This window comes from Bos taurus, chromosome 10, assembly GCF_002263795.3.
Source record: "Bos taurus isolate L1 Dominette 01449 registration number 42190680 breed Hereford chromosome 10, ARS-UCD2.0, whole genome shotgun sequence".
In the NCBI taxonomy this organism is placed as follows: Eukaryota; Metazoa; Chordata; class Mammalia; order Artiodactyla; family Bovidae; genus Bos; species Bos taurus.
This window is the reverse complement of record NC_037337.1, coordinates 34,165,718-34,181,721: the sequence shown is the minus strand read 5'-3', so window position 1 is coordinate 34,181,721 and position 16,004 is coordinate 34,165,718. Positions and strand designations below refer to the sequence as shown.

The following is a 16,004-nucleotide window of genomic DNA, read 5'->3' as shown; positions in this document are numbered from 1 at the left end:
ACAAAGAAATGACATGATCAGGTAATTCTGAAAACAACAGGAAAAAAGGATTAGAGAACTAGGAAGGCCATTTATGAAGCTATGACACATGTTCAGGTTTAGAGATAACTGGGGCCAAGACAGGTGGGGATGGAGATGGAGAGGAAGCCCTGAGGGACAATTCAAGGAGGAGACCAGTTGGAGGCGTGTTTTGGGATGTTAGATATCAAGGTTGGATATCCAGACTCAGGAGTCATTTGGGTCCTGTTGAAGTCATAGAAGAAATTAAGAACACCGAATTTGAGTAGTGGGTCATTTGGAAAATCTGACAAAAGCAGGCATTTTTAGTTGCAGAGGTTTCTCAGATACTCACAAAAAGCTGAGCAAAAGGTCCAGGGATATCACTGAAGAGCCTCTGGTGAGAGAAGAAAGAATATCAGAGAGAGGATCCCAAGGAATGACCTTACCCAAAGGGTAAGCGAAGACGACAGTGGTCCCCAGCCTTTCTCAGCTGTCACAGAGACACTGACTACTGCCCTTCAGAGGGTTGTTTGGAGAAGCAGAAGAAAGGATAAGAGAACATAAGTGAAGAAGGAGTGCTTTGTTCCTGAGGTCAGAGGCGCCTCAGACAGGACCAGGGAGACTAACCACATGGCTGAAAATGAATAAAGAGATGGAGCTAACATCTGATTTTTAAGGTGTTTGGAAAAGACAAATTGCTCAAGTAGCAACAACCAGAAAGCCTCTTCAAAGAGTTCAGCTGGGCCCAGAAACCTAGTCAGGTGCAGGCGGAATGCACAGCTCTCAGGAAGCCTAAGAAAAAGCAGCTTCCTAGGCAGATGCAGACCTCTTTCTTTAGAAAACTCAGCAAGACTCGTTTCTCAAGTGAACTAATAGCTAATCATTTCTGTACTTATTACATAATGAACTGCAGGTGTATAGATGTATGCAACTGCCTGAAACTGTGCTCAGTATTATGTGTATACACCCAGTAGTCTATCTATCTAAACACATTTACATATAATTATGCATTTATATAAAGGTATGTGTTTATCATCTTGGCATATATACATATGCATATTCAGTGTAAGTCTGGAAGAGTGTCATAGTTTAATATTAAACATCCAAATATTCCTTCAGCTGTGTATACAGCTGTGACTGAGAACTTGCATATGTTCATGAGCATTCTCAAACTTCTTTCTGGTCTCAGTATCAGAAGAGCTGATCTCATGAGCAATTGTTTTTTTTTTTTTTTTGTCTTGCATGTGACAGAAATTGAACTTTAGACAAGGCCTCCTTTTCGAAAATGACTACTCGAAATCCAGGAGAAAAATCTTTGGTCCCACTTGTTCTATGGGTTGCATTAAAAAAAAACAAAAGACCAGCAACCTTTCATTTCTGTCTCTGTTTTATGTACTTTAATTTCACATTTCATTTCATCCACTTCTTTTGGTGAATTATGCAACTTTGTAAGCTATCTTTAATTTCCTTTTTAGGATAAGGTGGCATATACTTATAAGGCTTTAAGGTCCAGAACATCATGGCTGGGAAGGAACTTACTAACGTGGCTGGAGTTAAGGCATGTGACCGTGATAATCGGTATGTTATTAGGACAGTCCTGCAGCCATTACAGGGAGCAAGCCAGATCTCAGCACACGTCGTGGTTCTCTCTGGTGTGTACTACTTGTATGATGGGAAGCATATTATGCTCTAAACCTTAATATTTTCCATCTTTAAAACAGTGACCTCTTGGTATTTGGGGGAGACGGTGTAAATGAGGAAAGCACTTAGCACAAGGTACTCAGTCAACATTTGCTATTGTCATCACTGTCTTTTCACCATTCGTGATCAGATCTGCCATCAGAAAGTTCTCCCACTCCTCCCCAGCTCTGCGCCCCTCACTCCCATACCCAACAGAGGCCGCGCAGCTGTGTCTCCCCTGATATGGATCCTATCTGGAGTGTACCTAGGGGTGCAGAACAAGTATCTCCGGCCCAGTTGCTAATTACTAACAAGATGATACTCACAAGCACAGGCAAACGCGGACCCACAACTTTGTTTTCGTTCCTTACCCCACCCTCGACTCTGCGCTCCGATGTATACAAGAGAGGCTGGCAAGGGGATAAGGGGTCTTCGGGAGCCTGGACTGAAATTCGGGAAGGCGAAGGAGGTGGGGATTGCCCTGAGAGCCACCGAGCGAGGCCAGTTTCCTCCGGCTCCCACCCGAACTCCTGTCGCGGGCTGGGTGGGATCCAGGGCACCTGGAGCCTTCCCGCCCCTCCAGCTCCGCTTCCGACTTCAGCCCCGGGCCGATGTAGGCACCGGGAGCAAAAGGCGAGAGCGGAGGGAGGCGCAGGCCTCCGGAGACTACGGAGTAGCGAGGGCAGGTTTCGGGGAAGAGCTGAAGAGCGCCACACATTTCCTCGGGCGATAACCATCAGCGCTTGTCAGGTGGTGGTGCGGCAGAGTGTGCGCGCGTGCGCAGGGAGGAGGGCGAGGGGGCGCGCTCACACAAAGTTTGTGCTGCGGTGCGCCGCGGTCGGGCTCACCCAGCTCGGAGAGCGGCAGGTGGGCGGCCCGGACGAGAAGACCCGGGGCGGAGGAGCTCGGCAGGCGGCGGCGGCGGTGACGGCGGCGATGCGCCGCGCCCCGCCGAGCCAGTCCCGCCGCGCTGGGTGAGGTGGCTCGGGGAGCGCGGCTGCGGCCATGGGCACCCTGGGCAAAGCGAGAGAAGCTCCACGGTGAGTAGGCGCGCCTGTTTCCTTTCTTGGGGCGGGGGACACGGCGCCCACGACCCCTGGACCTCGCCGGGTGGCTGGCACGGCTCCACCTCCTATGGGAAGCTGCGGGCCCGATGTGCGGAGGGCGGTGGCCTCCCGGGGTCTCGGGTTAGTCCAGGGCCACGGGCTGGAGGGACGGACGCACCCGGTTCGCTCACCGCATCTCGCCCGACGGGCTGGGGAGGGAGCCCGGTTGTGCGGACGCGCGCCCTGAGTTGATCCGGCGAGACCCGGAATCGCGCTAAGCGACTGGACCCCGGGTCCTTCGGCGCTGGGCCCATGGGACTCCCACTCGTGGACTTTCCGCGCCCCGCGCACCTGCAGCGGCCCCGGCAGCGCCACCTGGCGGTGCGTCCAGCCCCGCGGATGTCTGGAAGGACAACTGCGTTTGCCGCCAGCGCGCAGGGGTCGGCGAGCCACGCAACCGTTTGGGGGGAAACCTACACTCCCCTCACCCACCGTGATCCTAGGGACATGTTTCAGGAAGGACTTGGGGTGACAGAAAATGACGGAAAAGTGACCGTGAGTCAAAAATCTGTTGGCAGGGTAAAGAGGCCCGGAGGGGCCGGGCAACTTTGAGTTTGTTCCCCAGAGGGCCAGAACCGGACAACTGCCTGAGCTCAGCATAGGGCCGGGCGAGCTGGGCTCTTCCCACCTCCATCCACGCAGACTCTGTTGCGCCTGACATGCCCCGTCCAGCAGGAATCGTTGCCCTGCTGGACCTCCTCACTAAAAGCTCTTGGCCCCTTATGCCCTCCCCTGCCCTGCCCTTGAAGGTCCCGCGCTGTTCTCTGCATGGGATTGAGATGAGGGGGTCCGGTAAATTAAATTCAGCCTGTATTATGGGAGGAGGGAGAGGACAGGACTGAAAGAAATCCTCACTAGAAGCCGATAAAAGCCATCTTTCACTGCAAAGAAAACTGTGGGAGTTTCCCTTCGTTCTCTCTGTCCATTTCTCCCCTCACTGTCCTGGGCTGAATTTCATAAAAAGTTCAACCCGAAATTTTGACCTCCACTGAGGTACCTGAGGCTGGAGAGGATTGCACCTGAATCAGTTCAGAGTTTTGAAAATCTCTTTCAGCAAACTAGATAGGGCCTTAACCAGCTGTAGCCTCAGGGAACAACTTACAAATTGTTTCTCTTCGGCTTTTTTTTTTTTTTTAAAGCTGGTGAGGAAACATTTGCCTACCATCCTTTAAAAAGACATAAGCATTTGCAGACTTAGGGGCTGTTGGTTCTATGGATTGGAAAAACACCCTTAGACCTGCCTAAAAGAAAGTGGTTTATGAACTCTTATGTATAGCCATTTCACCAGAAAAGACAGAACAATTTGAAGGTCTGTCGCAAAGCAGCCAATCAAGAGACAGCACAACAAAATTGCCCAGTTTCCTAATTATGGTGCACATACTTCTCATCTTCCTGACCTCTCTGAAAGCTGTCTGGGTTTTAGCAGTTTCTCTTCTCCCTGGTTTCTCCTGCCCAAGCCCTCTGAGTCTCAGCAGCCTCTCTGCCAACTGCATCTCTCACCTTCCTTTTACCTTCCTCCTCTCTAAATACTCCCTTCGAGTCCATTTGTTTTGGGTAAATGTTACCAGCCCCTCCTAGTTCTGGTAAAAGCATCTACCTTTGAGAATCACCTCCTGGACCAAAGTGGTTTCCCCTTCAGGTGACACTGGGAAACATTACTCGGATTAGAGTCAGGGCAGTCTTCGGAGTCCTGAATGGTTGATGCTATCAACTGAGGGAGAAAATGGAATTTTCCTTGGATTGGCCAGTCGGGAGACAGAGGTGGACACCCACCTCCCAGTCCTAGTGGGAAGAGCTGCATATGGAGACAGCCTCATTGCTGTGGCCTCATCTCTCCAAGCTTAAGAGAATGTGGAAGGCGTATGAGAAAAAAAAAAGACTTCTAACCAGAAGGACTTTCTTTTCATCTTTCCAACTCTGCCTCAGGAGGAGGTCTTAAAGGTGAACAGACAGCAGCTAAGGCTGAAAGCTGACTGATCCCAACAGTGGATAACCAGTGCCAGGTTTAGGATCGTCACTGCTTCTGCAGTGGGAAGAGAGCATGACATGGGCAGAGGAGGCCTGGCTTCCACCTGGCTCAGCACTGGTGCCCCATCCCACTGTCTTTCCAAGCCTGGACTTCCACAGGCCTGGTTGAAGGGCTGGGAGAATGACCTCGGAGGGGCTATCCAGCTTTTTGCTAATTCTGAAACATTGAAAGATGCACAGTTCCAGGCACAGTAAATATTTATTAAACAGAACCAGAGAGGTGCCACGTACAAGTCCCAGATCTAGTACATATGAGTTATACAGCCTTGTCTATGTCACTTAGCCTCTTTTAGACTCAGTTTCAAATCGTGAAATGGAGATAACATCTTGGCTGTAAGCTTTAAAGACTATGTAAATCTCCATCACAGAGCCTGCTGTCATCAGAGGTACTAGTTCCGGCGGCCATTACCGTTTCCTTTCATTTTCAGATACTGATCTGATCTTGGGGCCATCTCAGGGCCTGGGTGAAAATCAGTAGTGGCCAGAAACTTGATCAAGTCCTATAATACCAATTTGATCTTTCAGAAATCACTGCCTTGAGCTAGCAGATCCTAAGAGCCAGTTTCTGATTGGACTTCACTGAGCCCATCCTAGGTCAGAACAGGTGGCAGCAGCCAATGCCAGACCAGCATTCTGAAGCTACTTTGAAAAGGAATTCGAAGGGCCTGGTGTTCCCTCCACAAGTCTGGCTGTGCAGTAAGTGGTCCCATTGTCTTTTAACAGGGTGGTTTCACCAAATCCACATGTACGTCAATATTTTATTTTGATCCAAGAACTTCTTCAGCCCCTTCTGGGTGACATTACATCTTGTCAGTTACAGCTTTCCCCAACATTCCACCTGGAACTGGTTCTCCCTCCTCTGAGAACATCACACTTCTTGCCCTTGACATTCACAGGCCAGTTATTTAAGATTTGCAGAGTTATCTTTTCTTGGTCTGGTTCTCATTCTCCAGCTAGATTTTTGTATTAAGGAACTTGCAGATGACCTTCATACTACAACAATAACATGTAATGAGTGTGTTTTATAGTTTGCAGAGTACCTTCACAGACTGTCTCACGGGTCCGCTCTGGTCTGGCACACATGTGTTACTCCTAGAATGAGTACTTATTGATTAATTGATGCCATCATATGTTTATCAAATATGAGTAATTCAAGTTATGGATCTGAGGTGCATTTCTTTGGTAATAAACATGATAGGCAGAGGCACAGTAAGAAGGGGAGAATATGCTCAAAGGAGTTACCAGCAACAATACCCATCGCTCGTAAACCTACAGAGATAATAGATATGTCTCTGTGTATGTTATGTTTATTTTTTTAATGGAAAAAAAAATAAAATGCTCAGTTAACCTACTGATATTTTGCAACAACTTGACTTTTTACTCTTGAGGTCATGACCAAAGATAAAGCTAAGTGAAAGTGGGTGAAGCTGACCTATTGGGCTACTAAGCCATTTCCAGATTCAGACTTGTCCTTTTGCATTCACATCTAGAATAAAGCTCTCATAATCAGTAAGGACTTGATAGAATGAGGTTTAATGATAAAAATGACTCAATGACCATCAATAATGAAAAACAGAATCTTAGAACCCACCAAGATTTAGCTTATTATCTAAACACCACCTCCATAACCCTCAGGTCCTCAATGTTTGTCTTCTCCTCCCCACATCCTTAAACATGTTTTTGAGGCCACCTGACTTGAGACAATAACTCTGGTATTGCTCAAGATGGATGAATTTAGCTGAAGAGGGGACCAAACTGAAACAATTCTTAAGACCCAAGTCAATGGTCTCTGGGCTAAAATAAAAAATTTATTGCTCGGAGCTAAAACCTGCCAGGATGGTCTTGCGTCTGCCTCTCGCCTTCAAGAACTGGAGAAAGCAGGCCAAAGCAACCCGTCTCAGGCTGAAGAGCCCTGCTTGCAACCCTGAAATCTCACCTTGCTATTTACTTGAGAGATATCCCTTTAACAGCCAACCAGTCCGCTTGGTGCCTTTACCAAGTGGGAGGGGTATGTCTTATCAGCCCAGCTCCTGGGATTAATTGTTTTATCTCCTTTTCTGCCCTGTCTGCCTACAGAGTGCAGAGCTGTCAGTGTGGTCTGTCCCCTGGCTGCTCTGATCTCATTCCCTGCCTCTTCTCTTTCCCTAGGAAACCAACTCATGGCTGCAGAGCAGTCCCTAAAGCGAGACTAGAGGCGAAGCCCGCCAGCAGCCCCCTCCCCTGCCATCCCGGCCTGGCCCAGATCACCCAGTTCCGAATGATGGTGCCTCTGGGACATTTTGCCAAAGGAGCCAGCCTGGACGATCTCATCGACAGCTGTGTTCAATCTTTTGGTGAGTTGGCGAACTGCCCACATGCATAAATGGGGCTCTTTTACTTTGTTCTTCCTTAAAAAGTGCTTTATAGAATAGCAACCTACATTGCATTTGGGGTTTAAAAATAGCTTTCGAGCCTTTGAAATGTTGGAGACAGTGTGCAGTGCCTATGGCACATGACTGTGTGGGTGTAATAGGTCGTGATGAGAGGTGCGATTTAAAGCGAGAAAAGTTACTGAGGAGAGTTTGTGTTTCCAATTTTCTCAGGATGGAGGTTTTTCTCGTGATGAAAAAATATCATAAAATGCAGTGATGCATCTGGCGCTTTTCTGTTCTTGTGTTCTTGGGGCACACAAAGACTAGCAAACGCTGTTACCAGACAGCAGTTTGGATCATTGGATGGCAAAGTCTGAATAATTCCCCTCACAATCTCGAGGGGTGATTGTGGTGGAGTAGGGAAGGACTGAGCAAGGCCAAGCTGCCTGGCCTGGGAGATAGTGCCAAACGAGTGGCGTGATTGAAGACTGCGGATCTGTGAAAGGAGCAGCCAGACGTGTTGGCAGGGAGTGATCTAGATGCCGCACTCTGTCATCACCCAACACACCATGAGGGGCGAGCAGCTTAGCACAGCTGACAAGGGTTTTCGGCAAAGATGCCCTATTTAAAAAAAAAAAAAAATTGTAGGCACGCTCTTTTGATTGTTATATGTGATATGGTGATGGAAAAGCACTAAACATTTGTTCCCCTCCCTGAAAAAGGAATGATGGAAAATTCATAGAGTTCCGTTGTCACTGGTACCCACTCTGCTCCTTTGGGACCTCTCTGTCTCCCACTGGGAAGCTGATGAGCTTGTGTGGCTCAGCTCAGAAGCCCCAGACCACCCCACCCTGGCAGCTTCCAGGTGCCTTGGAAGACTTGATCAGATTCCAGGTGCTTGATAGGATCCCAGGTAGCATGACTGTGGGATTGTTAGAACTCAGAATGAGGGATTTATTCACTGGCTGGACCTGTGTTCCCTTGTGGCTCAGCTGGTAAAGAATCCACCTGCAATGCGGGACACCTGGGTTCGATCCCTGGGTTGGGAAGATCCCCTGGAGGAGGAAAAGGCTACCCCCTCCAGTATTCTGGCCTGGAGAATTCCATGGACTGTATAGTCCATTGGGTCACAAAGAGTCAGACATGACTCAGCGACTTTCACTGGATCTGTGTGGTGCTTGGTCAGACCTTATTTGTAGACTTAGGAAAACTGGACATTTTGGGGATTCTCCTTTAATTGGATTTAGCAAAGCATTGAATAGTCTCCATGATTCCAACATTGATTTAAAGTAGTGGTTCTCAAATTCCTGTGAAATCATGTGGTGGTTTCTGTGGTAACCCAGATTGCTGGGCCCCACCCCGAGACTGGCTGTTCTCAAAGGTCCAAGGGGGGCCCAAAAATCTACTGTTCTGTCAGTTTCCCAGGTGATGCTGCTGCAGTTGATCCAAGAACCTCACTTCGAGAATCACTGCTTTTTTGTTTTAGATTTTTTAACTTGGAAAAGAATGAGCATTTTTTTTTTTTTTTACTAATTCAGCATTAAATTTTAATTGAATTGTTATTGATTTATACTTTAGTCTTTCAGCTAAGAATGAATTCAGGAGCAAAATAAATGGTTTTCTATTTAACCTCTTTGGAAAATAACCATACAAGGAGATAAACTAGAAGCCAGGGGGAGGGGGGGAAGCATGGCGGTGATGAGCCGTTGTTCATCAGGCACTTGACTTTCACCTGGTTCCCAGCTCATACGCTGCAAAGCTTCTCACACAGTCATGGTCGTCTTATTTACCGGTCTTTGGCAGGGCACTGTGACTATTTCATGAATAAGCATTTTGATCCTCTTTCCATTTCCCTGTTGAGGAAACAGGACCCAACAATCCTGCCATCTTTCTTCCTCCGGTGCCAGTCATGCAAGTTGCCCTCCGGGTTCAGGGCTGTTTTTCTAACCTTCAAATCGTCCAGCCATCAACCTGAAAAATACAGGAGGGATTCTGAACCCCTGCAGAATAAGCAAGCCTAACCCACTCCCCTCAATGAATTAATCCTAAGAGGGCTAAAGATACTTTATTTCCTGGATTATATTGACTGAAAAATACCTTAAAATCCCAAAGGTATAAAAATCCCATTGAGTCTAATGGTCTTTTAACCATTATCATGAAGCATAGATAGTCCCTAATTAAGCCCCTAATTGCACCTGACTGGCTGTTCCATGAGGAGAATTACAGTGACCGAACCCCTCTTCAATTATTCAAGCTTAGAATTACTGAGAAATGCACTATTTAGTGGGGGAAACATGCAAAAGACAGGGCAGTGATAAGCTGAGGCATGCAGGAAGAATAAATTTGTTAAACCATGAAGACTTGGAGTAAGTTCACTCTGGGGTTGAGGACGCATATTGGGGAGAGCAGCCACTCTGTTCAAATCTCTGAGCAGGACTGTGAGAATGCTGCGGGAGGCAGCAAGGTGCCATCTCAAGGCAAGGCTTTGCACGTGATGTCCTGAAGGGCTTCCTGCCACAGAATTTACATGAAACAGACAGAAAAGAAAAGACACCCTATGTCTGGAGGGAATGGGAGCCAGCACTTTCATCTGTGATTTTGACTCTGGTTATCAGTTGAGTTGTCCAGTGGAGGAGGGGTGTGGAGCTGGAGGGGGTGGGGCTGGGGATTCAAGCACGACAGTGACAGGCAGCCAGCCGTGTCACTTCTGCCTTTGTGGGTCTCCTCGGAGATGATCAGAGAATAGTAATGAGCGAGGTTAATTTAAAAAAAATTTTTTGAGACATCTTACTGGTTATTTTCTCTGATTAGTGTACAAGAGTTTTGCTTTAGAATAAAACAGCCTGGCTTAGTTTTTCTTCGTGAGTTTAAAAGTCTTCTCATTTGAATACCCATGAAAAGAGGGAAATAGCACTGTTGAAATGTGGGGAAATGTTTTTTTTTTTTTTTGTAATCTCTCCCTTTAGACTCAGGTTCCAGCCACTCCTCCCACCAACTTGGAAAAAAAGGTGGAGGGAAAAAAACTCTTTTGAACATAAAGACTGATTAGTTAATTTATTAGTTAATTTATTTTTTACTACTTTCTCAACCTCACCTTGGTGTTGCTGCTGCTGCTAAGTCACTTCAGTCGTGTCCGACTCTGTGCAACCCAATGGATGGCAGCCCACCAGTCTCCCCCATCCCTGGGATTCTCCAGGCAAGAACACTGGAGTGGGTAGCCATTTCCTTCTCCAGTGCATGAAAGTGAAAGTGAAGTTGCTCAGTCGTGTCTGACTCTTAGCGACCCCATGGACTGCAGCCCACCAGGCTCCTGCGTCCATGGGATTTTCCAGGCAAGAGTACTGGCGTGGGGTGCCATTGCCTTCTCCGCACCTTGGTGTAGATGTTTTGAATTGGCTATAGCTTTGCAGTCCAATATGGTAGCCACTACCCACATGTGACTATGTAGACATTTTAATTAAAATTAAATCAAATGTAAAATTCAGTTCCTAAGCCTCAGCAGCCATATTTCAAATGCTCAAGAGTCATGAGTGGCACCTGCTACTGGACAGAGTAAATAGAAAATATTTCCTTCTTTGCAGAAAGTCTGTTCAATGGTGCCAGCCTGGGTGGACGGTTGACTCAAAGGGGAAAAGCAGTGTGGGATTTACATTCTTCTAGCAGCTCCAGCTACTAGACTCTAAGGCATCCTGGGCATTTGGCAGTCTATACAGATAGCTTCCCCTTTAGTATTATTAACCAATAATTACCTCCCACACTGTTCTCAGAGGAAGGACTTATTACAAGGCCTTTGAGGGTGGATGACCAGCACGTGCAAATTAAGGGTACTCTTGAAGGTACTAGTAAGCCTCCCAGTGTCACACACAACGTTACAGATCTGTGATTAGAACTTCAGAGCCTTGAGTCATCGTGTGTTGCTTTCACCATGAAACAACCCACTCCCACCTTCTGTTTTAAGCAGAGGTCATGCTTTTACATCCTCACCGTATTATTGCTGGTGAATCCACTCTTCCACTGAGCATAATGAGGCAGATCATCACAACCTGGTACGTTTATGTCAAATGTATGTGAATCACACCATCTGTTTCAGAACTAGGAAAGACCTGTGAGATCATCTGAGCTCTTCCTAATGTTTTCACTTTGTAAGAGGGCTGCCAGCTTTGAGAGCCAAATGGAAGGTTTCAGCTATCCCAATTCTGCCCCCCTCTGAACGTAAGACAACTGTGACAGCATCAGAAAGAAAACTCCAGGCACGTCCCAGTAAGGGACCCTCAGCAAGCAGTCCTCCTGCTCCCCGGTGGGGCATGGGAGGAACCTCAGCGTCTTTGTCTTACATTGAGAGAGGAAACACAGTGGTATCTTATTTATTGTGTGTGTGTGTGTGTGTGTGTGTGTGTGTGTTTGAAGGCTATATGTATTGATTTTCTTTTAAACTAAAAACAACTATGAAATAGGTCTGGTATTACTATCTCCATGGACAAACAAGAAAATAAATAAAACCTATGAGAATTAAAACAACTTCCTTCATGTCTCCCCTCCCAGAAGCCTCTTGCAACCTGAGCTGGGCCATGCTTGGGTTCTTCTCCTAGGGCAGGCCACCCCTTACTCAGGGGAGCCCTTCAGGCTACACAGAACACATCTGCTCTCTGCGCCCACAATCTGCAGGCTTGGTGTCCCCCGGATTAGAAATTAAATTCCATTCAATGCAGGAAATAGTTAGTGAGCCCTATCTATATACCAGGTATCTGCCTGAAATTCTCTCTCAAATAAATTCTGAGTTAATTAAAATTAGTGTATGCATTGTGTCTCCCAAAGAAGAAAACCCCAAGACTGGTAGGTTTATTTCCCATACCACTAACAGGTATATTTCCTGCAGTTGGTTGTTAAAAGCATTTTATAGACCTCAGCTAATTAAAGATAAAGCACTACATCTGTTTTTAAAGTTAGAACCAAAAAAGCACACACACTCCTGTTGGGACTACAGTTCCCTCCATGGCAGAGGCAAGATTCAGGGTTCCTCTGCATTCTGCGGCTTTAGTCGATACCAAAGCCAGGTGTCCAGAGGCAACAGAGGCACAAGGCCAGAAGCCAAGGGCCATGACCCTGAAAGGCACTCAGACCCAAGAACCAGCAACTCCAAGGCACGAAACCAAGTGTAGGGTCAGGAAGGCTGGCCGTCATGAGCACAGGCCCTTTGTGAAGACCACAGCGGTACCAGGAGCCTCCTCAGTGGCAGTCCCATCTCTGGGAGTCATAGCTGCAAGATTTCACTGTAGAGGATGGTCCTAAGGCACCCATGTCCTGAAGCTTCTCGGCATTAGAGCAGCTCCCAGGTATGACCATTCTTAGCCCCCTGGAGTGAACTCGTATTGTGTGATGGGGATGCTGTGTACTCCAAGGAGCCTCTTTGCTGCATTTTGCCAGGCTGGCATGTCTGCCCTCTCCTGGGTGTGAGACACAGTGACTGCCAGGCCTGAGAAAGGAGGAGATGGGAAGTCCCCTCCACTCACATCTGTGCTCTGTTGTGCGATGGTATTTAGAGCAGACCTCCATCTGCAGCAGAGAACAGAGGTGGTCCTTACAGTGTACACGCATAAGGTTGACAGTGTTCAGGAAGGCTGAGCATTTTAGTTCAGAAACTCCAGTCAGAGAAGTGAGATTACTGAGAGAAAATAAGAGACAGTAGACAGGAGACTGACGGTGGTTGGATACCTATTTAACTGCCTGTTCAGCAGGGCGCTGGACCCTTACCTGAACTGGTCTCATCCATGTTCACAACAACCCTGTGAGGTGGATATTATTTTTGCTTCTTTAATTAACAGACATTTGAAGCTCAGGAACGTTATTAACCTGTGGAAAGTGGCCTCCCTCATGAGTGGGAGAGCTGCTGAGGTCTGGACTCTGGTCTCAGATTCCTGTGCTCTCCACTCTACCGGAGGTTCTCCAACTTTAACAGGAATAGTCATCATTGTGGGGTGTGTTCAGCATTCAGATTCCTGGGGGTCAACTCCAGGATTTTTCATTAAGCCTGCAGTCACTGTGGCTTTGAGGAGGTGACCCACAAACTGATTTTGAGAAATACCATCCTACAGCACACATACCTGCTTCTTGGACATATCAGAGCATTTTCTCAGGCTTTCCAAAGACATGTGGAAAGCTTTCAGCATACAAATCCTCTGAAAAACGAGAGAGCAAATAGCTTTTCAGCTCTGTGAACTGGACAGTCATAAGGTGGAGCCAGCCTCCTGGGCATGTCTGAAGCAGTCCGTCCAGATCTAACAAGAGAAAGGCCCCTGCCCCTGAGCAGGTGTGTAACACTGTGCCCACTTCCGTCAGATTTACCTGCATTTCTATCCCTTCTCAGCTGTAGGAACTCTCTTGAAAACTCCCACCTGTCAGTCTTTTGGCCATGGAATAAACAGAAATGGGTGTCTGCCATTACTGTAGTTTGGTTCCTGGCCCACGAAGGCAGCATTCCCAACTCAGCCCAGTTCACTGTGGTGCTGGAGGGCCTGTTCCCCACAGGTCAAGACTTGGAAGTAGTGGCTTAGCTGGGGGAGCTGGAGCAGTGCCGCTTTTCCAGCAGGCTTTTTAAGGCCCTCTGTTGACATGAAGGTTATTAAATTCATGATGGAAACACGTTAGGAAGTAATGTGAAAGCAAAAGCAGTGTGTTCAGGGGACTTCCCGATAGTCTAATGGTTAAGACTGTGCTTCCAACGTAGGGGGCTCGGGTTTGGATCCCGGGTCAGGGAACTAAGATGCTACATGCCACACAATATGGCCAAAAAAAAAAAAAAAAAACAATATCTTATGTTCAGTTGTTGGCTGAACCAGCAGTGATGGACGGTGAGACCACCGGGGAAGGTCATCTGAAGTGCAGGCCTCATCTCTGGCCCAGCTCCTGAGGGTAGGACCCGCCTGTTTCTTCCTGGAGTGGTTACGGCTGCTGGACTTAGTGCCTTGGTCTGCAGATAGTTTGAGCTGCCAGCTGGATGTGGTTGTCCTAAAGTGGTTAGGAGGAAGACAGCAGGGAAAGAGCGAGAGTGGAAGCAGGTGAGCCTCACACAGTCTCTGCAGATACACGGGGCACCACACTCGATTGGATGCTGTCACAATCTTGAAAGCCTTACTCTGCGAGAGCAGGTTGTTACCTCTTCAGGAGTTTGACCGGCCAGTTGCTAAACACAACCATCAATAAAAATTAAATTATATAAACTTACAATTATATTAAAAATAAACCCTCAAAACTCATCATTTCCTAATATGTCATCACATTTTACTGTCATCCATTATCTTGAGATGATGCTCACTATGTCTGTATGGTACGAATGCTGTATGCTGTATGTGTGCTGTGCTGTTACTCAGTCACGTCTGACTCTGCAACCCACGTACTGTAGCCTGCCAGGCTCCTCAGTTCATGGAGTCCACCAAGCAGGAATACTGGCGTGGGTAGCCGTTCCCTTCTCCAGGGGATCTTCCCAACCCAGGGATCAAACCCAGGTCTCTTGCGTTGCAGGCAGATTCTTTACTGTCTGAGCCATCAGGGAAGCCCATGAATGCTTTGTAGCAGTATGATATTCATGAATAGCACATACATGTCATACATGTATTAATACATATAGTGGGTAGACACGCCTGTGTCTCTTCCCAGCTCCATGGTCATGAAGTCATGCCAGGAGCTTGATGTTGCCTGCTTTGGGAGTATTTACACCAAGGAAATGGGCCAACACTACTAATCAGGGCTTCTTCTCAACCCACCCCTGAAGAGAACATTGTTAAACATTTACTAGCACTTTCCCCCAGCTACAGAAGATGCTTACATGGCAAAGGGCCAAGGTAGAAAGCTGAAAACTGGAAATCTTACTTTGTGTTACCTGGTTAGGATAACTATTATTTGCCTTTGTTTTACTTCTTTCTTTCATCTAAGTATCTTATAAAACAACTCTCCATGTGTTCTTCAAAGAAAAGGAACAATATACCTTAGAGATAAAGAGTTATGTATCAGTGAAGTTGAGAAATTTTCTTAAAGAAGTGACAGTTCTGTGGTCACGAGAGAGGAAGGGGACTGGGGGTTGAGGTGCAGGGGGTCAGTTGTATGGTTCAGTTCAGTTCAGCTCAGTCCTGTCCGACTCTTTGCGACCTCATGAATCACAGCATGCCAGGCCTCCCTGTCCATCACCAACTCCCGGAGTTTACCCAAACTCATGTGCATTGAGTTGGTGATGCCATCCAGCCATCTCATCCTCTGCCGTCCCCTTCTCCTCCTGCCCCCAATCCCTCCCAGCATCAGGGTCTTTTCCAATGAGTTACTTTGCATGAGGTGGCCAAAGTATTGGAGTTTCAGCCTCAGCATCAGTCCTTCCAATGAACACCCAGGACTGATCTCCTTTAGGATGGACTGGTTGGATCTCCTTGCAGTCCCAGGGACTCTCAAGAGTCTTCTCCAACACCACAGTTCAAAAGCATCAATTCTTCGGTACTCAGCTTTCTTCACAGTCCAACTCTGACATCCATACGTGACCGCTGGAAAAACCATAGCCTTGACTAGAAGGACATTATGGTAACAGGCGGTAAATGGACTTTTGGGGGTGGTCACTGTGTAGTGTATACAAACACTGAATTACAGTGTGTATACCTGAAACCTATATAACATTAAAAAGGTGTCACAGTGGAACTTTAATACTGAGAGATTCTCATTCTAGAGTCAAAGTTATCACTCTGTGTTTTTGTTCTCTTAATTTGCCTCCTCTAAAAATTCTCTGTGATTAAATTTTCCCTTATTTCTGGTCAGCTAAACCTCAGTTCTGTGACTCTGTTCTTCATGTGTTTGTATATTA

At 47.1% G+C, this 16,004-nt stretch overlaps 1 protein-coding gene across 3 annotated transcripts in view; it reads left to right on the top strand.

Moving 5' to 3' along the window:
* Positions 1-2,492: 2,492 nt before the first annotated feature.
* RASGRP1 (RAS guanyl releasing protein 1) overlaps positions 2,493-16,004 on the top strand; it is an 80,770-nt gene continuing 67,258 nt past the window's right edge. The window contains exons 1-3 of one of the 3 annotated variants that reach the window (XM_015473118.3): positions 2,493-2,720; positions 5,340-5,510; positions 6,963-7,147. In XM_015473118.3, the coding sequence (XP_015328604.1) occupies positions 7,072-7,147 (76 nt within the window). In that variant the 5' untranslated portion in view covers positions 2,493-2,720; positions 5,340-5,510; positions 6,963-7,071. The remainder of the gene's footprint in view (positions 2,721-5,339; positions 5,511-6,962; positions 7,148-16,004) is intronic. The other 2 variants (XM_005211584.4, NM_001144078.1) reach the window with 2 other exon arrangements.